Source organism: Rhinopithecus bieti, unplaced genomic scaffold (assembly GCF_001698545.2).
Source record: "Rhinopithecus bieti isolate Rb0 unplaced genomic scaffold, ASM169854v2 scaffold_20310, whole genome shotgun sequence".
NCBI classification, from domain to species: Eukaryota; Metazoa; Chordata; class Mammalia; order Primates; family Cercopithecidae; genus Rhinopithecus; species Rhinopithecus bieti.
Window position 1 is genome coordinate 1,195,802 of NW_016810331.1, and position 27,850 is coordinate 1,223,651.

A 27,850-nucleotide genomic window follows, 5' to 3' on the forward strand; every position below is an offset into this window, starting at 1 on the left:
TGCCAGCACTGCTGAAGCCTGGCCCCCGCAGCTCCATCTGTGCAATTCAGTGCGTGCCACAGAGACCGGAACACCTGCATTTGGGGGAGTGGGTGTGCGTGGGTGTTTAAAAAGACTGAAGTTGATAGAGTCTGCTAATAGACAACAACAAACCCAGGAAATAAATATGTAAATCATACACTTATAAACTTGATCTTGAAGATCACATGAGCACAGAGATTCCTAAACTCATTCAATGCGGAAAAATTTTAAAAAAAGGTAATCTTTATGGAATGCCAAGATTCTTGATCAAATTAATCAATCAAATTAAAATAATTTTAATAGCAAAAATATCTGTTCATTATATATGTTGAGGATGTATCATCCTCAACAAAGAAAAATGCAAGCCAGGTATGGTGTGCACCTGTAATCCCAGCTACTTGGGAGGCTGAGGTGGAAGGATTGCGTGAGCCTGGGAGGTTGAGGCCACAGTGATTGCGCGACTGCACTCCATCCTGGGTGACAGACAAGACCTTATCTCAAAAAAAAAAAAAAAGAAAGAAAGAAAGAAAAGAGGAAAGGAAGGGGCAGGGACAGGGGCAGCGGGAGGGGCAGGGCAGGGTAGGGAAGGGAAAGGAAGGACCCAAACTAACTGTCCTTGAGTTTTCCATTATTATTGGCAGTCCCCAGCTTTCCATGGTTCGACTTAGGATGGTGTGAAAATGATGTACATTCAGTAGAAATTGTACTTTAAATTTTGAATTTTGATGTTTTCCTGGGCTAGCGACATGCAGTACAATATATTCTTACATGAGATATTCCACACTTTATTACAACATAAACCTTGTGTTAGATGATTTTGCCCAACCATAAACTGAGTGTTCTGAGCACGCTGAAGTAGGCCAGGCTAAGCTCTGATGTTCAGTAGGTGGGGTGGATTAAGTGCATTTTTAACTTAAAACATTTTCAATGTCTGATGGGTTTTTTGGGACATAACCCCATCGTAAGTTGAGGAGTATGTGTACTGGGTTTGCTTGGAGTTGTTTTTCCTTATTTGGTTGTTTTGTTTTCTATCTTATATGAGCAAAGGGGTAAAAGATTTCAGAAAAACACCTGAGAGGTAAATCTTAATACCATTCAATCCAGCATATCCATTAGTAAATTAAGAATGAGCGAAAGCCCCCCACTGGCCAAGTGTAAAGGCTGGGCTCCCTGAAACAGCTACAGGGACACTCCAAGTACTTTGAAAAACACCAATTCAGCCAAAACCTCACATTTATTTTCTCCAAAAGTTACCAAGGCTCACAGATGCCTTTGGGTTTCCCCAAGGTCACCCAGTTAATTATTGACATAGCAACTCCCCTCGCAAAGCAAAGAACCAAAATGATTTCCCACATCCCATGTTGCGATGCATGTTAATGAGGAAGGGAGGCCTCTGCATGGGGGGGGCCTGAGCTAAGTATGTCTAGTCAGAGTCCAAATCTGGGACAAACTTGAAAAGCTTCCTAATCCACCTATATGCAGAAGAATGAAGCTTGGAACTCATTTCAAAAGTTGTTTCTACTGGTGATTTAAAGACACACACTTCTCTCCCTCATGCACACAAGCACAGACCTGCAAGAGCACTGTCCCCTCCAGAGCCTGACACTCCAGACCCCCAGCAAGTGTGAAATCCAGGTGTGACTTTCTAGGCATGGCCTGGTAAGAAAGGGCCTGGCACTCCTTGGCTCCCTCCTCCCAGGCAGAAATGGTTAATTGCCAGCTCCAGGCTGCCTCCAGCCCAGCCCTAATCACCGATCTCAGACGGCTGGGCTGCGCTGGGGCTGAGCAGCTCCAGCCCAGGCTGGGGTTGTGTGAGCAGCAGGAGCATTCTTCCAAGGTAATGATTAAGCTGAGTCCCCGGCAAGGGCACGAGCTGAGCCGGGAAGGTGAGCCCTATTCACACCTCGGCCAGGCTGCGGTGGCCAGGACTGGTTTGGGAAGGCAGGGCCTTGGTGTGCAGGGGCCCCAAGCCAGCAGCCACAGCCTCCTACCTGCACAAGGGTGTTCGGGAGCATCTCAGGCCCAGAGACTTTGCTGCCCGCCCTGCCGGGACTTTGTCCTCACCCCCGGCACCATGAAGCTCCAGGTGTTCTGGACTGGGCTGGAATACACCTGCCGGCTCCTGGGCATTACCACTGCTGCAGGTAAGACCCCACCTCCTGCTGCTGCTCCTTGCACACTGGCACGGCAGATAGGGCTGCCTGAGGGGTGGGAGGTGCCGGGAGACAGCAGGCACATCTGGCCACTTCTGTGCTTCAATTTTTTTCCCAAGACCCCCAGAAACACTGCTCTGTAGAGCAGTAGCAGGTGCAGTGGGGTGAGCCTCAGGCCGGGGGCCAGAGGGCTGGGTGCTGGATCTTTGCTTGGCAACTCACCCTCCCTGTGACCTTGGGAAGCCTCAAGATCCTCATCTGCAAAATGATTCCAGGGGTCTACCCCACCTACTCAGAGAGTTGTCATGAGATGGAGGTGGAGACAGAAGGTGAAGGTAGAAAGGGCTGGGCCCTTTTGTAGCTGTGCAGCTACAAAAGGTCACCTGAGCTCATCCTGCTTTACTCAAACCATAGCCCTACCTCATGGAGAGAGATTTCCCAGTCATGAGCAGTTCTGCCCAGTGGGGACAGCCTGAGCTAGGCTGGACATGGAGATCACAGGCTTCCCTCGGGCCCATGCTGGACCCTGTTAACAGAATATCCTGTAGGAACCCAGACCCCCGTCTGAGGTCTGGCTGCAGGAGTGAACTGTGGTCTTAGCAGCAGAGATGCTTCCCAGAGATGCTGGGCTCCCCTCCCTCACCCAGCAGAAGCACAGGGCTGCTCAACTGGCCAGGAGGGCAGACTGTTAGAGCAGAGCCCACAGCCACCATCCTGAGCCCTGCCTGCTCACTTCCCCAGGGCAGGCCCGACCCTTAGCCCCATGCCCCCTACAGGGCCAGGATCTGTATTGGGGAAGTGAACGGGCAGCACTCTGAGCCCTTAACTCTGAGCCACATTGTCCCTTGGGGACAGAGAGGAGACACATCCCCTATCAAAGCCCTTCCCCACCACTGAGCAAAAGCTTACCCACGGATCTTGCCAAATGGGGAAGTTCTCCCAGGTCAAAATCACGCAGTGCTGGTTCCTGCCCCAGCCCAGTCACTTGCCTGACCTTGGGGAGCCCCTGCCCCCTCTGCAGCTGCACTTTCTGATCTGTATGACGGAGATGCTGGACCTGCTGGCCAGGTGTTCAGACAGATTAAGGATGCAGGAACTGAGCATGGCTAAGTGGAACTGAAGATGAAAACCTCTCAGCAGAAGCCCCCATGACACACTCCAGAGCTCAATGGGAAGCTGGGTCATTTCAGGAGCACTGGGCTGGGTTCAGCCATGAGCTGGCCAGTAGGCTCTTCCAGCATCTAGGCCGTGAGTTAGATCACGAAGGGCTGCTGGATGGTTTAACCCCACCCCTCCTGCTACAGGATGGAGCACCTGAGCTCAAATGTGAGTGGTGACCTTGCCCAAGGTCATGCTGCATGTCAGAGAGACAGCCAGCCCGGAACCCTGGTCCTTCAACTTTCACAAAGGCCAGAGCTCTGGCCAAAACCTTCCCTGCCTTGCAGAGTAGGAAGCCCTGCCCAGCAGGCAGCAGGAGGAGGCTCAGAATTGCTCTGCTGAGGCTCTGAGTGGAGGCGCTGATGGAGGAGCCAGATCCAGCCACTTTCAGAATCACGTTGTCATCTACACAGAAGGGAATGATGGCCAAGATCCCCAACAAGCAAACAAGCCATCCTGGGGAAAGGAAGGCCACCCTAAATAGGTTTCAATGTCTGTTGATCTGAGTCCATCCTGCTACCTCTAGACTTTGGTTTCGAAATCTGTAAAATGCCAAGAATCCCACAGTTTTCCTAGCCACACTTCACCCAGAGCAGAGGCCCACCTCCTGTCGAGAGGCTGTTCTAAGATGTATGTACCTATCCTTCTAATGGATTAGCTAGAGACAGTTTAACAGTCTGATTTATCTCAGTCAATGGAAGAGTCTGCGGCCCTTGACACTCCCATGTGCACGCGCGTGCGCACACACACACCCACACAGACACACACATACACACACACACGTGCACGCGCACATAGTGCTCGTCTTAACCACAGCCTTTATCTCCGTACAAGGGACTGCCGTTATGCTGAGAATGGGCCTCCCTCTTGGTTTTGATAGGAGATTCAGACTAAAAATAGGCCATGAGTTCCCTTCTAATGCCCAGGCTTTCAAATGATCTTGCTTGGGCTTTCTAGAGTGCTGGGAGTGAATGGGAAACTAGAGAGAGGGGTTTGGTGTTCTTGGGCAAATCTCGAGTTTCTTCCAGCATCACTGAACTCCTGGTCTATTTCCAGTACACAAGATTTGCAAATTCCTTATTCTCCTAAGCCTCTTTTTTGTTGAAATCCTCTGTTGAGAAATCCAGGCTTCATTTACAAGGCCACTGCTGCTGGAGAGGAAATAAGACTGGAAATAGAGGGCCTCACTTTGCAGAAACCCTAGGGAGGTAGGGAGTGTGGATTTCTTAAAAGCTAGGAAGACATGTGACTCAAGGGTACTCAGAGTGTCACCTGCAGGGACCAGGCAGCTGCTAAAAGGCTACAACCTCTCATTAGCAGCCTCCTCCCTGGACCCCCTGCAGACAGGATCAGGGCTGTCAAAAGCACTGAGGGTACCTGGTGGGTGCTTCTGCCAGCATGTCAAGGCCCTATGACTGTGGATGAAGCCACAGCCTTCGGATGATGCCTCCTTAGGATTCCTTGAAGTCCCGCAGGCCATTCTTGCCCCACCTCAGTGTCCAGCCCCACATCATGAGGGGTCCTAGAGCACAGACGGATCATTGCCGCCACCAAATGGGGATAAACAGGCCTCAGGTAGTAGCACCTGGGTGGAAGTGTTTCTAAAATTAGAAAATTCCTTCCCTCTGAAAATTCCTTCCATGTGGTTTCCAGGACATCACAGACCACTCTCACATTGTTTACACCGGGCTCATTTGCATCACCTCCCTGGCTCGGGATGCGGGGGTCGGGGGCAGGCACACGTGGGTCCTTGTGCATGCATGCACCAGTGTGATGTCTAAGTGCCTCAGTTGCTGAGACGCAGCATCCACTGCTGCCCATGGAATCAGACCCAGCTGGGAAATGGCACACAGGCTGTGAGCACTCCACATCCCCCGTGCGGATGCCGGGGCCCCTGCCTGTCCATCCCTCAAAGCAAATTCTCCCTGTGTCCACTGCAGACAGGGTAAAGGTGTCCTGAGTGCGAGACTCAGGCCCCAAAGTAGGCTTAGCCCTGTGACAGGTTCTCAGCACAGACCAAATGGCAGGAAAGGGGACCTGGGAAATGGGTTTAACTGAGCCTGGAGCACAGTGATCCAGGGAGCTCCTCCTCTGTGAGATGAGAAAGGACCAGTCCCACAGCATCGGTCCCGATTGCAGGCTAGGAAGGCAGGGTTGGCTCCCCTTAGAACTTCCGCCATCCTCTTACCCTTTAACCTCAGGGGAATCGCGAATAACTCCCTCACCACTCCCCAGCCCCTGCCAAGGTGGCCAGGACAAGAATGGGAAGAGCCCCCTGTTTGGGCAGAGGGTACACCTCTCAGGCTGTCCAGGCTGGGCATGGAGGGAAGGGGAGGCATGTCCCTGGGCCCCGCCTCGTAGAGAAAGCCCTCCCCTCCAGGCTGTGTCCTCACACTCAGATGCGCCTGGGCTTCCCCAAAACAGGCTTGCTCAGAAAATGTCTCTGCGCGCTTGAGCAAGGTCTCCCAATTTCCCTCAGAGCAAAGAGGCTCCAGCTTGAGGCCCCACTGCTCCATCTCCAGGGCTGAATTTCACTCTTCCAGCCTCTGCCCGGAGCAGGGATTGCTGAGAATGAACATGATTATTTGAGTATGTATTCACATAATACTCAAAGCCCAAGCTTTGCACTACATATTTTAAATGCAGTATCTCATTGCATCCTCCTGTCCTTGGAAACATCATCATGTTCATCCTCATACCCACTGTACAGGAAGGGAAACCGAGGCCTGATGGGGTGAAGAATCTTGCTCAGGGTCTCACACCAGGAAGTAAGAAGACAAAGTTCCACTTGATGATGGTCTACTCCTGAGACTCCACTCCTAATTGCTATTTCCTCCACCTAAATCAGGATTTAAAAGCATGTCTCATAGTATTTTGATGATCCCAAGATGCAGGATGAAAAACACACAGAGCAGAGCAAGAGAGGCCTGATCAGAACTGCCCGTCCTCTACCCTCATGCTCCTGCCCTTGGCCAGTTCTGATCAGGCAGGTGGGGTCATGGTGAGGACACACGTACACTGAAGCACATAGTCAAGGGTCACCAAACACTTCCTAAATCTCAAGACACCGATATTCATTGCACCTGTCCATTCTCTGTCTCAAGATGCTTTAACCAGCACCACCATGACCTTCTCTAGCCAAACCTGCTTCTGGACCCCATCTGGGGACAGAGAGATCTGCACACATTTCCAGAGGGAACTATCACAGTAGGGCTTGCCTTGATGGGTCCAGAGGTATAGGGTGACTGCATGCATTATGGTCATTGTGTCACTCCAGCCCCACAAATGCATGTGAGGCTGGAGTGCTGGGCTCAGTCCCATTTTACAAATGAGGAAACTGAAGCTCAGAACACTGAGGTAGCCTGGCAGAGCTCACATGGCCAGGAGACAGAGATCCGGTGTTGGAACTCCACTCTGCCCAAACACAGGACTGTGCTATGGCAGCTCCAAAGCAAAGGGCATAGCAGAGCCAGCAGGGACATGAGGGGGACGGAGGCAGAGCCATCCTGAGCGAACTCTGCTTGTCAGGCTGACATGCTGTTTCTCACAAATTGAGTGCTTGGGAACAGCCTGGGATCACTGAGGGGTTTTGTTTTGTTCCAGGTTTTGACCCATTAACCTGTTTCTCTATATAATGGATGTGGCCACATTTTCAACTGCTCCCATACTTTCCACACAGTTAGAGCATTGGCTTATTAAAATAGATTAAGAGAAAAGAAGTGTTTAAAACCCAGTTGTTCTCATTATATTTTAAAGGATACAGCAAATGCATAGTTGACCTTAGCCCTGTTCAAAGCCTTCAGGAAAACAAATGCTTCTGAAGTGACCATCTTGGGCCCTCCATGCTAATTTCACCCCTCTTACATGTATATCCCCATGACCACCTCCTGCCGTTGAAGAAAGCGTCACGCACTCCAATGTCTCGCAGGTGATTTATCACCCAAGCAAGCCCATATTGCGTTTTCAGACCTTCCAAGTGAATATTGACTGTTTTCCTCTTCTGTTACAATTGGCTCCATGAGTAAATGGAATCTGCCTCCCTCTGTTTCCCCCACCTACCACCGACACGCAATAGGATTTGGTTCAAACATTTCTTTCTTCACAACTTTGTGCCTGTGCCTTGCTTCTAGCTTTATAACAAGAAATCTGAAACTTCAGTTAGGTTTCATTTACTCGGCAAACTTTGCTGAGTGCTCAGTCATGCAGTGTTGACACATAGATTAGGATGGCAAGACCTCGCCCTGTGGGAGCACATACATAGGCCAGACAGAAAAACAAACTAGTAAATGCACATCCGAGCACCAAGCACCGCAGCATAGTGTTTGGGAGGTGGGTCTGTGTCTTGGGACAACCACTGTATCTACCCTCTGGAGTTGTGAGGACTCAATGAAACAATGGCTAAAGTAGCAAGCTGCCTGGCACATAGATTCTCACTCAGCATAGGCTAATTTTAGAGGAACGTGCAGGGCATGGAACTGTGTAGCATGAGTTACTGGCTCCTTTTGTAGGATGGAAGAAGTAGGAAGGTCTGAGGAAAGGAGCAAAGCAGTATGTGACCCATGAGGCTGGAAAGAGGAAGGGGTTACACTGTAAAGGGCATTATACTGTGAAACATTTCTCATCACATTCTGAGCTTGGGTTGTGAAGATCAGCCCACAGGAACTTGGCTATTTCTACACTACATATAGTAAGCCAACCAGAGGAAAGGTGGCAGCCCTGTTTTATTTTTCATGGGATGACAACTCTTTCAAGATTGTCCTGGGTTCTATTCCACCTTCTGAAGAGGGCTGTGAACAAAAAGAAATGTTGTCTGACATAAGTGGCTGACACTGTGGAGAAGGGGCTCAGGAAGCCCCCCAGGAGGCCAGGTAATGGTCAGATGAAGAAGCCTGGTGTGTGTGGAATGGACAGAGAACAAGGGGGACATAGGCAATGCTTTCTGGAAACCTGTCATGTGGATGAGTGAGCAGATGTATTCTCCCTAAACACTGAGAAGGAATAGGAAGTGAATACCTCGGTTCTCCCTGACATTGAGACCTAGAAGAAATTTATCCTGTGGGCCTGTATAAGTTTGTTTTCACGCTGCTGATAAAGACACACCCAAGACTGAGGAATTTGCAAAAGAAAAAGGTTTAATTGGACTTAGAGTTCCGTGTGACTGGGGAAGCCTCACAATCATGGTGGAAGGCCAGGAGGAGCAAGTCACGTCTTACATGGATGGCAGCAGGCAAAGAGAGAGAGCTTGTGCAGGGGAATTCCTCTTTTTAAAACCATCAACTCTCTTGAGACTTATTCACTATCATGAGAATAGCATGTGAAAAATTTGCCCACATGATTTGATTACCTCCCACTGGTCCCTCCCACAACAGATGGGAATTCAAAATGAGATTTGGGTGGGAACACAGCCAAACCATATCAGAGTCCTTACAAGGCAGATGCTATTCTACGTGAGAGACTCTATCCTCAATACTGACAATGAACCACGTGGGTATGCAGAGTCCTTCCTCATCACCAAAGAGTGGGGTATCAACCCAGATGGCCTCACAGGTGGATTCTACCAACACCTAAGGAATAAATAATATCTATTCCATACAAACTCTTCCAGAAATTTGAAAGGAGGGAATATTTCTCAGTTCTTTCTATAAAATCAGTATTTATGTGAATACCAAAACTAGACAAAGATATTACAAGAAAATTATAGATTAATATTCTTCATCAACATAGATGCAAAAATTCTAAGCAAAGTTTTAACAAATACAAATATATTGAAAGAATAATATATCATAACCAAGTGAAGTTCATCTCTGAAATGCAAGGTTGTTTTAACATTTGAAAAATCAATCAATGCAACTTACCATGTGATATGGACTAAATGTTTGTGTCCCCCCACCCCCAGCCAAATTCATATGTGGAAATCTTAACACTCAAGATGATTGTATTGGGAGGTGGGGCCTTCTCTGAATGGAAATAACACCCTTATAAAAGAGACCCAAGAGAGTTCCCTAGGCCCTTCTACCATACAATATGCGGTAATAGTGAGAAGACAGTTTTCTACAAGAAAGGGGTCCCTCAGACACCAAATCTGCCAGCACCTTGATCTTGCACGTCCCAGCCTCCAAAACTGTAGGAAATAAATTTCTGTTATCTATAAGTCACCCAGTATATAGGATTTGGTTATAGCAGCCGAAATGGACTAAGACATCATATTTAAAAACTAAAAAAGAAAAGCCATATTATCATCTACATAAACACAAAGTTTTAAATAAAATACAACTTTTTTATGATTAAAATAAAACTATCATCAGCAAACTAGTAACAGAAGGAAACTCCTTCAACCTTAAAAGGTCATTACAGAAAACATACATCTACTTAAATGTAAAAGGCCAGGTGCTTCCTCCTAAGATTAGGAACAAGGCAAGTGTGTCCACTCTACCACATCCAACCAGCATTGTACTGGAGATTCTAGCCAGTGCCAGAAACAGAAACAAAATGCATACAGGTTGTCGAGGAAAAAGAAAAATTGTAATCGCAGATGACATTATCATCTATAGAAAATCTAATAGAAGCTACCCCAAAAGCTACTTGAGCTAATGGAGGGAATAGCACATTGCAGCAGATAAGCTTAATATATAATAATCAACTGTATTTCCATACATTAGCAACAAACAATTAGAAAATGAGATCTTTAAAATACAATTTATAATAGCATCAAAATCTGAAATATTTAGGGATAAATGTGACAAAAGACGTAAAACTAACTACACCAGAAACTAGAAAACATTGCTGAGAGATAATAAAGAAAATCTAAATGAATGGAGATTTATCTTGTTGATGGGTCAGAAGGCTCAATATCGTTAAGACATCAGTCCTCCCCCAAATTGCTGTACGGTTTCAATACGAGCTAATCTGAGGTCGCTTCCAACTGAATGTCCAGAAATATCTACCATGAAATCCTTCTCTTTTCCCACACTGTCTCCGAACCCTGGCTCATGTATGTCAGCTGAACTGATCTCCACACGTTGGTAAACCTCCCCACCATGCTTACCGTTTACCACAACTTCTGAGCTAAGAAGCCTGTGGCTACTACTTACTGTCCCAGTGAATTCACAGCAACCGGCTCCAGCAACTCCACCTTGGAAATGGTACAAATCTAGCTTTTCATCTCTACCCTGGCGGTGACCACCTCTCCTGCCCATTGTCATCAGCCTGGTGCATCTTTCCCTGAGATGTCCTTGGAGATCCTGAGTCCAGCAGGAGATGAGAATGAAGGGAAGCAATAAATATACATAGTGGGCTCTGAGGCTGCCCTCAGCAACGGTGAGTACAAAATTCTCATCCAATGCCCAGGGCATCCAGTGCCAAGGTCACTGCCTGATACAAAAACCCAGTTAGTGTGGCCTCTGATGACTGTGAAGCATCCCATGTTGCCACCAAGGGCATCACAATGAATGCAAGACATATGTCACAATTCAACCCATGGAGTCAGAACGGATAAGCAACAGTGGACCATGAGGTCTGCCCTATGACAAGAGCAGCAGCAGCCTGAGGCCAGGAGAATATCCCCTCAGTAGGCAGCTCCACAGATGGCCCCAGCCTCAGGAACATGCTGGCCTGAGCCCCGTGGGAACCCTAGCAGGGTTATGGAGGGCTAACACAAGAGATATGGAGATAGATGGGAGTTTGGGTCACTTATATCCCAACTGGGCTTTGAGAAGGGACCTCAAAGTAAATTAGTGAACAACAAACAACATTGGTGCACAGGGAAGAGCTTTTTGGATGCACACAAAAAAACTACAAGTGTGTTAATGGAAGCAAAGGATGAGAATAAACCCTCTCTTTTCCCTGGAGAATACTGATGGGCACCACCTGCCTCTTATAATAGCTTTCCTAGCCATCGTCTGCATTTGTGCAGCACTCTCATTTACTTAGACTGAGCAGTGGTGGACACCGTTTTGCATGTTTTTATTTTCCCCATTTTTCAGAAGAAGATGCAGACCAGAGAGTTAATCACTTTCCTGAGGATGCAGGACTCGGCTTTTCTGATGCAGGCCCCGTATTCTTTCTGCTCCGGTGAAACCCCCTCCTAGCTTTCATCCACCCATGCTGAGACCAGAGCTCCAGGATGACAAGGATATTCACACAGTGGCTGCCCTGCCCAGGGTTGCACCACAGGTTCTTGGCCCAGGATCTCTGATCTCTGCCAAGCCTGAACTACAGTAAACAGCTCAGGAAAGCAACACAGAAGCAAGCCCTGGCCCCAGAGAGAAGAAAATTCTTGTACCAAGGTTGGATCTGGCCCAGACAGGAGGGACAGAGACTGGAGGGAAGGAGCTAACGAAATGAGAGAGGCCAGGCTTGTCCATGAATGGCTCCATCAAGGTGCAATGCAAGGCACCTCCTGGGATCATGCAGGGAGTGAGACAGAGGTGTGGGGTGAGCTGTGCTGGAATGGGCGTAAGGTACCTCTGTTGGGCTGGGGTGAGAGTATCTGGGGAGCCTGAGGTGGGATAACAGGGAGGGATGGAAGGAGTCAAATGCCACTAATGGCCCTGTCAAGCAGTGCTGTTCAGTGTTCCCGTGCCCCTCCATCTGGGCAGGAAAAACAGCACAGCCAGATTGAAGCAAGTCTCAGGGTGATTCTTTCTTGCAGAGAATTTGGTGTCATGAGGCTCTGATTCTGGGGGTAGCAGGGCCTTTGTGCCATTGTTTATCTCCATTGATTAGCTCCTGATCATTGATCTGCTAATCCAAAGATCAGATTTTCAGTCCCTGGTCCCAGATCCGGTCAATGCCCCAGGGGTATCTTTTCCAGTGAATTGCTAATTCAGGCCAACCACTTCCACATTGGACTAGCATCCTGTGAAGGCAGAGTTTCCAAGACACAAGCCTCACTGCCCTATGAGAAGGATGGAAGGCCAGAGCACAGGCTAAATTCCACAAGGAGCTAGAAGCCCTCAGACCCTCGGCCACCCAAATCTTTGGATGCCAGGGCCAGGGAAGGATACCACTGTCAGGGCCAGGGAAGGACCTACACTGCTCCTGAGGGAGGGAGTGCCGCCTCGGGCTTAGAGTGAGGGCCACGTTACATTACAATGAGGGCCTCCTTAATTTTATAGTAAGTACCCCCTTTATTTTAGAGGAGCACCTCCTTCATTTTAGAATACCTCCTTAATTTAACGACAAATACCGTCTTAGTTTTAGGGAGAACACTACTTAATGAACGAGCACCTCTGTAATTTTAGGAGGCGTGACTCCTTAATTTTGAGCCCTGGTGTCTTTCTGGGCCCACCCTGGTCCTAGTTCTCTGGGTGCCACAATTTCTTTGTGCTTCACAGAAAGCCCCGCCTAAATCTGGAAACCTGGCAGAAACCTAAGGTGCAATTCCACAAAACAAGGAGTGGGCCACCCTCATCCATGGGTTGAAGTGAGGTCTTTGAGAGGGCGGGGGCCCACCTATGCAGCCTCTGGGAACAGACGCTCAGAAGACTGGAGAGGAGTTCCTTCTTACTTGTGCCAATCCCATCCTTCATTCAAGCCCACACTAAATTTCAGGCCACATTTCATGTTCACCTCCTGCCAATTCTGGAGACTAGTCCCCTGGAAAAAAAAACTTTGGGGAAACTCCAGGCCCCGAGTGAAAACACTTTGGAGTCCTATATTTGTGTCATGTGGAACTGTGATACCTTCCAAAATATTTTGTTTCCAGTACAGTCCAGTCAACACACCAGGCTAGGGGCTTCCACAGCCAGGCCCAATGTGGCTGTCTGGGGTGAGTGTTGGATACAGTTCACAAAATTCCTACAGCAAGGAATCTCACTTCTTGCTTTCTTCACTTTTTCTACTGGGAATGTTTGCAAAATGCAACTGTGGAAGGGACCTGCTTTGGATGATACAGTGTTCTCCTCCACAGATCCTCTATGAAGTCTTAAAATATAAAACCACCAATAGGATTCCATGACCCAGTGGAAGTCCCCAGACACCACCCCTATTCCTCGGAGTCTGAATCTCCAAGGCTATGGGGCAGGTGCTGCAGGACCCAGAAATGCTTACTCCTGAGGAGTCAGAATATAATGTTTACTCCTAAGAAGTCAGACCAGACACAGAGACTTCCATGCCAAAAACCTCAGGTGACTAGATGACAGAATAAACTGCTTTTCCAGTTACCTGTGTGTGGCTGCATAACAACCCACTCTAAAACGTAGTGACAAGACTACAATCATTTGATTATGCTCAAAACATTGTGGTTTGGGAATTCTGGTAGAACGCGGTGGAGGCAGCTCACCTCTGCTCCATGATGACTGGGGCCACAGGTGGAGTCACAGATAGGGTGGCTGGCATGGCTCACGTGGCTGAGGTGGCTCATCTGGTGCTTTGGTTCTGATTGTTGTCTGGGTCCATCACTTCCAGTCTGTGTCACACCTGCCGGTGCCAGAATGTCAAAGATAACTTTTTCCGTCATTTGTTCCACATCCCACAACAAGCTGGGGCTGTTGTGCCTCTCTCTCTCTCTCTCTCTCTCTCTCTCTCTCTCTCTCTCTCTCTCTTTCTCTCTCTTGCTTCCTTTCTCTATTTCTCTCTCTCGCTGTCATTTCTCCCTCTCTCTTGTTAGAAGTCTCTCTACAAGGCTGGCTTAGGCTTCCTCACAATGTCAGTCTCACTTCTCAGGGATTAGCAGGCGTGTCTTCACAGCAAAAAAAAGTTCTTAGCCAACTTTCCTGAGAGATGGCAGCCAGCACATCACTGAGAAAAGGGGGAGACTTTAGGGTTGACAGTTCCCACTTGGGAGATGTGCAGATGAAACAAGACGTACGGAGAGGGCCTACTGTCTACCTGGCGTGTGGTGGCACCTGGGTGAGAGGCAACAGGGCTGACATGCCCAGGAAGCTTCCAATCCCAGACACCTCCTGGCCAGCCCACACCTCTGCCCCCCACTGCCCAGATAGAGCCCAAACGTTGACATGCAAGGGCAGGGCATGCCTTCTGCTTTATGCCTGGGAAACCTCCTTCTCTGAGTCCCCAGACAGAACAGACCCTCCACTCTCCTGAGCCGCTATGCCAAGCACCCTGCTGTGCCACTGGACAAGAAAGCCACCTGCACCACACCATCAGGAGCCACAGCCAGAACAGTGCTTCAAGCCCAAGTCAACAAAGAAGCTAGCAGATACCCTGTGCTGGGAGAGGAGGTGACCAGGAGCACCTGGAGCTTGTCTCTGTCCCTCAGCCACCACCAAATATCACTGAAGCCTCGCACCATCTGCACGGGGTCAGGGAGCTTTCTGAAATACCAGTCTAAACATGAGTCCCTTCTGCTCACGCTGTACAGCCCAATATTTAAGAACCCTGCAGTCACCTTGATCCACATACACTGCCCATTGTCCCCGACCGTGTCCCTGCTTCTGCTGTTAGGGGCTCCCACCCCCTGCAATGCCTGGCCCCTCCATCTGCACAGGTCCATTCCTGCTGCTTTTCTAGTCCACTCTGCCTTCATCTTTATCCATCTTCCCTGATAGTCCCATGAGCGGCCCCTCCTGTCTGGCCCCAGAGCTCCTGGGTGAGTCCCTCGTCCAGCCTGGGTCACTGCCCTTGCTGAATGCACTTTTCTCAGTCCACATCACATCTCTCCTGCTAGACTAAGCCTACGCCAGGCATGAGCCTGGTGCCTGGCCCAACCAGTAACCACAGAAGACCAAGTAGGCCTAGGAGAAGTGGCCAGGAGCCGCCCCCCAAGGAGGGTGGGCCTGTCGCTCCCAGCAGAGCCGCCTGAACATCAAGACCAGAGGCAAACAGAGTGGAGGACAGAGGAAGGACCCATGTTGTCTCAACCTGGCATGCTCTGCATCCAGGAACATGAACCCCAAAAGTGGGAGGATTGAGCAGAAAGCAGTGACCCTTTGGCCTAGATATCAAAGGTCTTTACAGCCTCCCATGAGCGCCCCACTGATCCCCTTCCACCTTGCGTAAATTGAGGAGCCATACTCCTGGCTCCCCACACTCTCCTCCTCCCACCAACTGGCATCCCTCAGTCTTGACACGCAGAATCCAGCCGACTATGGTTGGGAGGGAGCTTGTGGGAGTGACCCCATGCTCCTTAGTACAAAGTGACTGACTGGACACTGGGAAAGCTGCCAGGGCCAAGTTGGGGGGAAGGAGTCGCCTCTTTGCATTGATCATCTGACATCTATCAAGCACTAAGCCGTGCATTTCAGACTCCAATCCAAGCAATTTTCTCCAATCCAAGCAATTACTCTGAGTTATAACTCATTCTGCTCCTTCCACAGATGAGAAAACACAGCTTGGATGAATTAAGTACTTATCATTTGTGTATAATAACACACAGAACTGGAATTTCCATCCAGCTCTCATTTCTCTGTTGCCATTTTTTGATATTTTTTTAATGCAAACCAGCACTGTTTCTACAGTGTTCCTCAAATGCCCCTGTGACCGCTGACCCTTTGTTTGTCTAAAGAGTACAAAACAAAAGTATCAAAATAGCTCTCCACATGCCAAATGGGTGCAGGTCAGGGAAGAAGCTGAGTTCCCAAGACCCTTTCCTGCCATCTGCTGGTCGTCTGCCACTAGCCCCTGCAAATTGGCCAACATGACATGCCATGTGAGTGGAGCCCACGCCTGCCCTCCCGAGTGCTCAACGCAGACGTCAGCCCTGAGTCGAACACCCTTTCCCAGGCCCAGGGCAGCAAGCACTTCTTCCCCAGCCAGTGATTCACTGAGCACCCGTGACATGCTTGCTATCAGTTAGCTCACTGCAGTCCTCATGACCACTGTGTGCAGGAGGTATGATGAGGAAACAGACTCAGAGAGATTGGGTGACTGTGCTATGAACTGGAAAATGAGAGACCGAAACTCAGGATCTGACCTGGGCCTCCATCCGTAGTTGGTTGGTTGGTTTGACTTACATTCTGTGTGCCTCAGTTTCCTCTATGTAAAGTGGGAATAACAAGAGTATCTTCTCATAGGACTGCTGCAATGATTAAAAAGCAAATGTATCTCCCAGTGCAGACATTGAGTATTAAAACCATTATACTACGTGCGTCCATGCCCTGCTCACGACACACGGTATACTCTCATATTCACATGCCACATTCACATGCATACACTTCACACTCCTCACATCATCAGCCACACTCACATACACTTCTCTTATTTTTTTTATACTCACATAACACTCACTCTATATCAACACATACTTCACTATCACATAGCACTCACACACTACACACTACAACACCACACGCACGCCACACAGTCAATACATACTTCAATCATCTTTTCCTATCACACATACATCTCACACACTTCACACACCTCACACCTCACCGTGCCGCTCAAAAGGCCACCCCACACACATGTTATCACATGTTTCCACGCACGCACGAAGCACATGCTGCAGCCAGCTGGATATCATGAATATATATCTCTCCACCTAGTAGTCTGGTCTCTCTATTTTCTTGGTCTCTATGGCCCTCACTTTCTAGCTTTTATGTACTCCTGACGTTGATTCACTGTCCTCCTCTGTAAAACGAAGAGAGTGGGACTCCTGTGCCACGGGCCTGCTGGAAGGGCCGGGATGTGTATACCATGGTGTGGAAGCTCTGAAGTGCTCTGTAAGTTTGGACCCTTCAGTTAGGCTGACACTGCAGGGGTATGTGGCCCGCTAGCATCATCCGTCCTTGCCCCAGGTGAGCCAGCAGGGTAGCTGGAACCTGGAGAGGGTGGGAGACTCAGTGTCCGCCTCCTGTGAACCAAGGGGCTGGTGGCACGTTAGTGTGGGCAGTCGCCCATGAAGCACGGCGGAGCCCCAGAGCCCTCCATCCATCACTCAGAAAATATAACCGCCTCTTCTCGCCTGCCTAGATCCAAGTGCTCTGTCCCCTTTCCCCCGCCCCATATCTCCACGATCACCCCTCCCACCCCCCACCCCCGGAATCGAGGAGTGGAGGAGTGCTGGTCGCTTCAGTGCAAGGCTCTTCCCTGCTCTCTGGGAGGGGCGTTTCAGCATTGGATGAAGTCCCCTTCAGCTTGAAACACCAGGGGATGGAAGCCCACACAATGTCTCTGCCAGGGAAGAGAGGAAGCATCAGAAGCCAGGAAGCAGCCCCATGAGCAGCAGGGAGGAGGGGCCACCCCCAGGTTGTCAGGGACGACAACCCAGCCCACCATCTTTGACTGGGAGGAAGAGAGGATGAAGCCACACTCCAGCACACAGCAGGGCCATCATCAGAGCCCAGAGAGAAACAGGGTGTCCAACAGTGTAATCAGTTAGGGACAGAAAGATGTCTGCTCAGCAGGCCAATGCACTGCCCCTGGAATGTTTCTATCAGGGACTCCAAGGGTCAGTGCTGTGCTGGTTGTGGGAAGCCATGGGAGCCAGCAAATCCCTGTGAGGAGAGCACCCAGAGATAGCAAGTCTGGAAAGGCAGGTCCGAGATGAAATTCACCCAGGACAAATGGAAGGTCATCACCAACTGCCACGAAAGGGGAGGAGGAGAGCTGAGGCTGAGCAACATTTCCTTGTCAGGGCGAAAACCCAGGGGTTTAGTCAGCACGGGGTCCAAAGAAATGAGCAATGAGTGTGACCTTCAGCCACCCCTCAGCAAGCAAGACCAAGGCCACACAACAGCAACCAGCGACCCAAGCAAGAGAACAGGGCTGGGGCAGGGCCCATCCACGGCCAAGCACTGAAGCCAGACACACAGCACACACTGGGGTGGGCCCCAGCACGTGGCAGAGAAGAGCTGTGAACCAAAGGGCTGGTGGCACATTAGTGTGGGCAGTCGCTGGGGGCACTAAGGGTGGCTGCTCTGGGGAAGCTTAATCAGAAGACCTCTGGGCCTCTGCCTGGAGTTCCAGGGACCAATCCAAGAGGCTTCCTGCTCTCTTGCACCTTGCTAGTCACAGTTGCCTGTGTCATGAAGAGAAGAACCTACCTTGGCTCTCAGTCCCCAGGAAGAAGACTCACTCCACAGCCAAGGTATCCCCAACAGGGCAGTGCTGTAGTGTAGAGCTCTAGGCCCACTCTTCCTTCTTCTCTTGCCCCTTAGTGTTGATCGGCGTGGGCACTGAGACCTTCCTCCAGGGCCAGTTCAAAAGCCTGGCTTTCTATCTACTGTGAGTATGTGTGCACGTGCCACTTTTGACCTGTAAGTTCTGCTCAACTCACCATACATCTGTCTACTCAGAATAACTCAGAGCAGTCCCCTTCCCATGCTAATTCCATCCTATCTCAGGGGTGAAGGGAGTCGAGGGGGGCTTTAGAATAGCTCCTGGTTTGTGCAGACCATCCCATAAATCAATGAATTATCCTTTCTACCCACCTATCCATCCACCAATTCATCCAGCCAGCCACCCATCTATCCATCTATCTGCCCATCCATTCATCAACCCACCCATCCATCCATTCACCCACCAATCTATTCATCCATCCACCCATCCATTCATCCATCTATCCAGCCATCTACCCATCTATCCAGCTACCTATCCATCTATGCTCCCACCTCTTCATCCACTTGCCCATCCATCCATCCATTCCTCCATCCATCCACCCACCCATCTATCCATCTATCTACCCATCCACTCACCTATCCACCTATTCACCCACCCATCTATTTATCCATCCACCCATCCATCCATCTACCCATACATGCATACATACATATACACACCCATTTACCCATCCACCCACCCATTTATCCATCCATCTTCCAATTCATCCAGCCAGCCACCCATCTATCCATCCACCTGCCTATCCATCCATTTATGCACCTACACATTTATCAAGCCATCCAACTACCCATACACCCAACCATCCATCGATCCAACCCACTATCCCATTATTCACCCATCCATCTATTCATCCATTCACCACACCCATCCATCCAGGCACCCACATTTATCTGTCTACCCATCTATCCATTTCCCATCCAATCTACCATCATCATCACCCACGTATCTTCCATCTGTCCCACCTACTCATCCATACACCCACCCACCCACCCATGCATCCATCAATCATGTATTTATTCAGCAAATATAATTGGAATTCTTGTTTAGATAAAGGGGGATCAGGTCCCAAAGAATATATATTTTGAGCTTCTCTACATGTCAAACACAGTTAAATGTCTTAGTTGCATTATGTTCTTTAGCTTTCACAGCACTGTAGGAGAAGTGCATATTGGCCTAGTTTTACAGATGAGAAAATTCAGGAGTAAGCAGGTTAGCCCACATCCACCAAGCTCATGAGCGCAGGATCCAGATTCGAACCCAAGACCCTTTTGTTTCCCAGGCAATGGTCCTTTCTTTTCCACCACCAGTTACCTCTGTAAATGTGCCCTGACAGAAGGTGACCCCTGTGCAGTGGTGTCCAGGGGTTAGAAGAACCTGGGTCTCTGCCACAGCATCTCTGCAGGCCCCATTCTGAGGGGCTTCCAGCAGTTTCTCCTAATGAGATAGTAAGGCTGTGTATTCTAGTAGCCCCACAAATCCTGAAGAACTTACTGAGCTGAGAAGCAATAGATACAATTTGCCAGGCTGCCCCACAAATGTCCAGTGCTGCCTACAGGTCCACCAGGCTGTGACCTCCACTCCCCTCCCTTCTCAGGATCTGCCTCCACCTTCAGTGGCAGCTGGACCTGTGTACTTAGCAGTCTCCCACCCTCCTGCCTGAGAGCAGGCCCCTGCTGTGTTTGGGCTTCACACCTGCCATCTCCTAGACCGCAAGGCCACCCTCCAAGGCCCATTTCACACTGCTTCTAGAACACACAAATCTCTCTGACAAGCCTTTCAAGGGGCTCTCACCACCTCTGTCCACCACCCTGTGCCATCTTTTGGCCTCGGCCTCACTTCTGCCACTCATGTACAGCCTGAGCTTCGACCTGCTGTTTCCAAACTCACCAGCATGCTCGCCTCTAAGCTTCCGACTCATTCCATTGGGGCCCAAGTACCTTCCCAACCCATTTCCACCTGCCCAATTACCTGACCAACTCCTTCCTGGCATTCCGCCCTGGCCATTGTGCCCTGAAGCCTGCTAGCCCCTGCTGGCTGGACGTGACTTCTCCTCGTTCTGAACACCCTCCATGTCTAACTGACCGTGTCCCTGGCCGCTGTGCACCATTGCCCTGGGATCCAGAAGCAGGCGGGCCTTCCTCCTCTCCAGTGGGTACCTAACTCTCGGGTCAGGCCATGGCACGTGAATGTAGGCTGCCTTCTGCCCAGAAACCTGTTCTGTCTCTGTTTTGAAGGGACCCTATACCCATGTGGTCTCTGGGTGGTCCAGTCTAGCCTGGGGTCCCCTGCCCCTCGCTGTGTCCTGCTCTCTAACACCTGCAGGATCAGCACACACTGCCTGCCCTCTCTGTCCCTCCCTGCCACTCAGTGGCACCAGACAGGAAGTCTGAATGGGTCCCTTTATTCCCCAAGCCTTGATATATCCCTTTGTCCCAGGGTGTAGGAAAAGTCAGTGGAAATTATTTTGCGTAGCACGTGTATTGATGGGCCTGCTAGGCACACAAGCTCTGGAGCCTGAGTGCTGGGTTCTGATCTTTCCCCTGCTACTGATAAGGGGCTGTCGGTGATGAGGCAAACTTCTCTGTGCCTTACTTTCCTAATTTGTAAACTGACAGTAATTGTAGTGTTTATTATAAAATTGTTGCAAGGACTAAATGAGTTGATATTTGTAAGGCCTTTAGAACTATGCCTGACCCATAGCAATCATTACATAAATGTTAGTGATTATCATTTTAAAACCAAGGGGTAACTTGGGAGGCATAGAGAGTGAGAGGAGTAGAGATTACTAAATGATGTAAATAATCACATGGAGAGAGAAATGATAATGAGAATTGATATAATTACTGTGTGCCAAGCATGGTCCTAAGTGCTTTACAAATATCATTTAATTCTTAGAACAGTTTTACTGTTGATGCACTATAATAACCCCAGTTTACAGCTGAGGAAACTGAGACACAGAAACGTCACACCTCTCACCTGTGATCATACAATCTAGAATCACAGAGTGTTTCTAGATTGGTAGAAACACCCATGGCTCTGAGGAAACCCTGGCCCCAAGCCACCTTCTGCACCACACTATCTACTTTCATTCCTTCATTCATTGCAATGCCCATTAATGGAGCCCAGTAAACCCAACCCACTGTGAGCCTGGGCTGCACAGAATTAGACAGGGAACACCCTGTGGGAGTTCACAGACTGGTGGCTCTGGTCATATGGTATCACATGGAGAAGTAAGAGGAGGTCACCAGACAGACTGGAGAGGGAAGGGGAAGGCCTTCCAGGAAGTGCTCACTTGTGCAAAAGCCCTGTGGCACGCTTCTTGAGTTGTCAAGAGAACATGGAGGATAGGCAGTGAGACCCTCTGCAAGTACATATTCCAATTCCAATGATGCTAATGTGAGTCCAGGAGCAGCCTGGGAGCCATGAATTCTACACATTCTTCAGGAGATGCTGATTGCAGGATCCCTGGACCACACTGGGAGCACGAGTAGCCTTTGAGGCATTCTGTATCAGGAGGAACATGATCAGATTCAGGTGTCACGCAGCCCAGAGTGACATAGTGGAGGAGCAGGAGACAGGGCTGGGGTAAGTGAGGAAGTGGAGCTGGTGCAGGGGTCCAGGGGGCAGGGCCTAAACCCAGGCAATGCCCATGAGGTCAGAGAATAGAAGCGATTTGGAAGGTATTGAAGGAATGTAATCAACAGCTCCTGGTTACTGTTTGGGCAATATGGAAAGGAAGAAGGAAAGGGTTAGGAACAGGTCCAGCTTTAAGGTTGGAACACAGGCAGTGGGTGTCCATCCTGGTGACCAGCAGGTAGAAGAACATGCCTGCCAGTGTCACACAGAGTACCAGGTGAAGGCCATGTCACCTGCTGGCCACGGTGCCCTCCCCACTCATCTCTGAACCCCAGACCCCACCTCTCCCTAACATGGCCCAGTACGGAACAGGCCATGGCCTGGAGACAGCCCCTGGTGAATGTTGTTTGGGGGAATCCAGGTCAGTCCACTGGCTGTAGATGTGATATCAAGAGGCCACGTGTGAGAAGACAGCCCTCAGGAAAGCGAAGGAGGACAGAGGCGCCAGCCTGCCTCTCACCTGTCTTCACCCGCAGGTTTACAGGAGCCGCTGTCTCCATATGCGAAGGGGCCTACTTTGTGGCTCAGCTGTTGGCCATCTGCTTCCAGTAAGTAGTCTCCAGAAAGACCCCTCCACTGTTCACCCCAGCCCCAGACACCACAGATGTCTCCACCCAAGAACCCACAACCAGGGAATGTTCTGCTCCTGAAGCCACCTTGGACAGGATCCCCCCACCGAAGTACAGCCAGCCTGACCTGGAGGTGGGCGCAGGCCCATGAGCTCCATTGCCTTCTTTGCCATGGTTCCAACCAAGAAAACCAACCAACACATTCATTCAGGGCCTGTCCTTGCTCAGAATCCCCAGAAAAGTCCAGCTCCCCCTCACCAGGAGCAGCCAGTCACTGGGCCCCAGTGTCTGAGCCATCTGCCACGGGATGAGGACCCTTCAGAAGGCCCAGCTGGGAGTGAGCAAACCTGGGTTTGGGAACTGGCTCTGTCTCTTCCTAGGGCCTGGGGGCAAGTCAGGGGCGGTACGTCTGTACACCCCTCCGTGGGGCAGGAGTGCAGACCCTGCAGGATCTCGGGAGGCCCTTGCTGCTTCCCAGCCTACACTCAGTATGTGGAAGCTGTCATCGGTGAGACCAAGGACTGCGGCTCTCAGAACCTAGACACTGGTCTCTGGGTGGTCAGTGAGAGAGCCAGTCTTCAGATCCAGCTGTCCCAGCACCTTACAAGGCCACTGGCTGCCTCTCAGGCTCACCAGCCCTAAGGCAGAAAGCTTTCCCCCTTTCTGCTGAATTCCATTGCCAAGGTGTACTTGAAACTTCAGCTGGGGGGAAGGCTGGGGAGGAATGGACCCTGGATGGACTCCACCGCACCCCCCCACCATACACACACAGGAATGGGCACCAGGGGGCACCAGTGAGCCATGGCAGTCCAGCCTGCTGAGTATAAGAAAGCAGTGCTTTGGGCCACCTGGACAGCCTGAGCACTCCCTCAAAGCTAGAGAGGCAGGATGCGCCTGTGTAGAGCCTCAGCTCTAGGCCAATTCAGAGGATGAAGGCTCTGGGTCTACAGGCAGGCACTTGCCGCCTGTGAAACCTGAAGGCAGCGTCCCTGAAGGAAGCTGCTCAACATCAGACTTCTGCCAGGGCTATGTGTGGTCCCTGTGTATACAGTTAGGAAAGAAGCCCTTTTGGGCTGACACTGTCCTGTGCCTAGGCAAGGCTGGGTGAATAAGGCACAGCTGGATTCCAGCCTGCTCACTCACCTGGCCAGGCCTCTTGTACAGTGCACTACAGGCATAACTGTCCCAGCCAGGTGGCTCCTGAACTGCATACTTTCTCTGCATTGGTGCAGACTTCCCAGTGAGCCCTGAGCCTCCAGCTCTCTTCCTCACTAACTCATGCAGCATCCTGAGAGCATTTAACTTGCTTCCCCCTCGACCAGAAAGACAGGGCTGGGCAGCTTTTCAAAAACTTGTGGACCCTCTAGATGGACTCAGGCAAGTCCACTCATTGTGGAACCCACACCAAGGACTGCTAGGGCCTCCTGTTCAACCAGGGCCCACTGCAGAGCATGCCCACAGCAGGGCCCGGCCCAGACTCCATGGCATCCAGTCTTGCTGAAGTTTTCCTGGGACACATTCTGCTAACCTGGGCTCCCTCTCACCAGGTGTCAACCAGGGTCCCCGGCAGACAGAGTAAGGGAGAAGGCTCACTGGCTAGGCTGCTTCCAGAAGTTCCTGGCCTACCTGCTGCTGTCGGTGGCCTGCTTCCTCCACCCCGTCCTGGTCTGGCACGTGACCATCCCAGGTAAGAACATGGGGGTAGAGATATGCAGCCCCAGAATAGGTGGGCTCTGAGCAGGAGGGGCTGAACCCCTCAAAGTCTAGCTCCAGTGGTGGCTCCAGGGCCCTTACCTGCCCCACTGTCCTCTCTAACCTAGAGAGTGGGCATGAGGAATCACAGGAGTGCCAGACATCCTCCATGCCGACCAAATGATAGGAATGTCCTGAGAAGTGCATCCTTCCTTCACAGAGCCGTCCAGAAGTGGAACCGCAAAGGGGACCTCGCCTTTCCTCCCACTGACCTTGTGTGGTCTGAGTTTCCCAGAGGTGTGACATGGCCACTTCCCTGCCCAAACCCTTCCAAATCTCCTCAGTGCCTACCCATTCAGGTCCAAACTCCTCAGCCTGGGTTGAAAGGCACTTCAGGGTGGGATCCCAGAAAATCTTCACAGCCTCATCTACTTCCACTTCTCCAGGTGCACACCACTGGCCAGCCTGCTTTCTGATCGCAGAACCCAGAATTTCTTGCTCCCACCTCTTCAGTTTCATCCACGACTTTTTCTGCTAGTGTCCTTCTCTCTGCTCCCTATCTGTGAAAACTGTGCCCTCTCCTCATGAACCCATCTACAATACAGGGAAGTCAGCCCTCCAGGGAGACCATGTTGAAAAGCAGAATCCCCATCCTTCCTGCCATTTAGCATCCCCGTCCCAGCCTCCAGGTGGACCTCCAAATCTGATGTGGGGTGTGAGGACAAGCCAGGCAAGAAAGCCAGGGCCACAGGGGTCTGTGTATGGCCACACAGCGCAGGGTCACAGGAGCCCTGCTGCACATGCTCGCAAGGGCTCTGGATTTTCTCCGCGACTCATCTAATGTCCTGATCTCTGGCTCTTTTCCAGGCTCCATGCTCATCGTCACTGGCCTGGCCTACTTCCTTCTGAGCAAGCGGAAGAAGAGGAAAGCTGTCCCTGAGGTGCTGGCCTCCCCAGAGCAGTACACAGACCCCTCCAGCAGCGCCGTGAGCACTACCGGCTCTGGGGACACAGAGCAAACCTACACCTTCCATGGGGCCCTCAAGGAGGGGCCCAGCTCCCTCTTCATCCACATGAAGAGTATCCTAAAGGGGACCAAGAAGCCCAGTGCTCTCCAGCCCCCCAACACGCTGATGGAGCTGAGCCTGGAGCCAGCTGACTCCCTGGCCAAAAAGAAGCAGGTGCATTTTGAAGACAATGTGGTCCGCATCGTCCCCTCCCTTGCCAAAGGTCTGGATGATGGGGACAGTGAGCCAGAAGAGGAGACCACCTCTGACACGACACCTATCATTCCCCCTCCCCAGGCCCCAGTCTTCCTGTCATCTCTTACAGCCACTGGCCTGTTCTGAGCGCCTGTTCTTGCTCCAGCCTGGAGGACACTCAGTGAGGGGTCTACCTAGCTCAATGGCCCTCCCTGGAGTTTCAGGGTCTTCTCAGGTCAGCTTTTCAAGGGGTAAACAGACACCCCCACGCTGGCTGGGCCCCTGAGGCCATCAGGAGGTGTGACTGGCCAGCATTTCTGCAGAGGCCTCGAGGGAGGCACAAACAAGGCTCATGCCACCTCAAGCCAGCACAAGCTCCCTCCTCCTGGCCACAGGTGGGGAAACCCTTATGCTTCCGCAACGAGACCATCACTCCCACTGCACACAAGGCTGCAGGTGCCATTGCCTCAGCCCAGAAAGGACAGAGGATGTCTGCCCAGCAAAAACCTCTGGCCTTTTCTTACTCCTGATCCAGGGCCCAGCACTCAGTGAGGAACCTATGATCTACCCATCTCTGAAGGCCCAGGGAAGTGTCAGCAACTTAAGCATCTCCAAGGCAGGAGAAGGTGGCCGTGGGTCTTGACCAACCAAGACTGCTCAGGGTCGGGAGGGGAGACTGCAGGACTCTGGTGGGAGCAGTCAGGCCGTGGGCCGCATTCTCTGCATGCTCCAGGGCTGGGGCTGAGCTGCTCAGGGAAACAATGCCACGCTGTGCTCACTGTGGGAAAGCCAGGCCAGATGAGCAAAGCTCATTCCAGAAACATGGCTAGGGGTTTCCAGCCTCCTTACCACATGGCCTTTCCAAGATTCCAAGCTGATGATGCAAACTGAAAGCAGTGAATGCCAGGGCCCAGAAGGCAGTGCCTGCTGTGTGCAGGACCACAGAGGCTGCCCGGGGGTGAGAAGTGGCAGTGCCATGTTTAGGCGCCTGGTAGCAGATTAGGTGATAAATATAAATTTCTTCAAAATGGAAGGAAGTGAGGGGGGAGGAAAAGGAGGGAAAATGGGAGGACAGGAGGAAGGTGGACAAGCAGGCAAGTTCTCTGCCATGGGACCGTGGAAGTGACAGTTAACCCAGAAGGAACAAAGACATCTGAATCAGATATTCCTTTGTAAATCTGTAAAGGATTGGCAATAGAGGCTTTACTTCTAAAAATTGCTGTCGGGTCCATGAGGCTGTTGCCAGGAAGAGCAGACACACCATTCTTCGTGGCAACTGCAGTGAGGGAGCAGTCAGGAGGAAGAGTCCCGTGGCTTCCCAGTCCCTGTGGGGACTAACGCCAAGCTCTGTAGAATGAACCTTAGAGCACATGCTCTATGGTCTAATGAGAAACTTGTGTTTGTGCTTTCACACATTTCAATGTTCCCTACGGGTTATTTTACAAAGGTATGAAAATAATGGCCAACAAGAAGCTAGTATCAGTTTGGGGCCTAAATGTAGCAGGTGTTCCTGATAAGCCGATAAGCAGAACTCTTCCTGCAGTAGCCCAGGTCTTGCCAGTCAAATGACAAATGGCTAATCAAGACATTCCTGCAAGCCCTTGATGGTGAGAGCTGCAGAGCTGCTTCTTCAGCTGCCATCAAGGCAGGACCTCAGGACCTGACTGTCCACAGTCAGGGAAGAGTGAACAATATGGGATATGGGTATAGGTAGGTGGTAGGCAAGGATGGTACCCCATGGTTGATGGGCCGGGTGTCTCAGGCAGGCCCCTGTGCATGGAAAGAGCCTAAATGCAGAGGTGCCAGGCGTCTTTCCCATCATCCATGGAAGGGGAATGCGATGGCCACAGACACCCTCATGGCACAGACATGGCCAGCCTCTGACGTTCTTGTGCATCGGAATAGCTCTGTCCTCAGAGCCCCAGTCAGCAAAGCTGGATGGCCAGGTCGCAAGAAGCAAACCACAAAATGTGATGTCAGAGCTGTCAGATCTCGTTTGATAAACACTTCAGTAAACCCAAGTGCAGAGTGTTGTTTTGGGTGTGTCTTAGAGATGTGTGTTGGGAGCACCCTTTTGGAGGTATCCTAGAGTGTGCGCTGGGAGTTCCAGTGACAATGCAATGGAATTCTGAGGCACCTAGTCTTCCTGGAGATTGCCATCAGTTAAGAGAGTGTCTGCTGGTGTGCAGCATTACAGGACAATTATGACCTTACCTAGGTTAGTAAAGTTCTCAAACACTCCTATGGCTACAAAACAAAAAACAAAAAGCTGGAGTGAGATCATTAAATAGGTCAGAACTTTCAACCATCAGTGGACCAAGCAAAAAAGTGACATCTTTCTCATAAGTAGATGAGCACCACGTGTCTCCATTGATTCTCAGCCTGTGACCTCTATGAC

The 27,850-nt window shown here is 50.6% G+C and overlaps 1 protein-coding gene and 1 long non-coding RNA gene across 2 annotated transcripts in view; one reads left to right on the forward strand and one right to left on the reverse strand.

Annotated features, from left to right (window-relative positions):
* Nucleotides 1–1,816: 1,816 nt before the first annotated feature.
* Nucleotides 1,817–27,473, forward strand: TMEM72 (transmembrane protein 72). The gene is made up of 5 exons (XM_017891719.1): nucleotides 1,817–2,165; nucleotides 18,392–18,458; nucleotides 22,466–22,537; nucleotides 24,106–24,245; nucleotides 25,118–27,473. Exons 1-5 carry the CDS (start codon nucleotides 1,862–1,864, stop codon nucleotides 25,597–25,599), a joined length of 1,065 nt encoding a protein of 354 aa, XP_017747208.1. The 5' UTR covers nucleotides 1,817–1,861; the 3' UTR covers nucleotides 25,600–27,473.
* LOC108541951 (uncharacterized) overlaps nucleotides 13,621–27,850 on the reverse strand; it is a 31,584-nt gene continuing 17,354 nt past the window's right edge. Inside the window, exon 4 of the long non-coding RNA XR_001889126.1 lies at nucleotides 13,621–13,751. This is a non-coding gene — a long non-coding RNA (uncharacterized LOC108541951). The remainder of the gene's footprint in view (nucleotides 13,752–27,850) is intronic.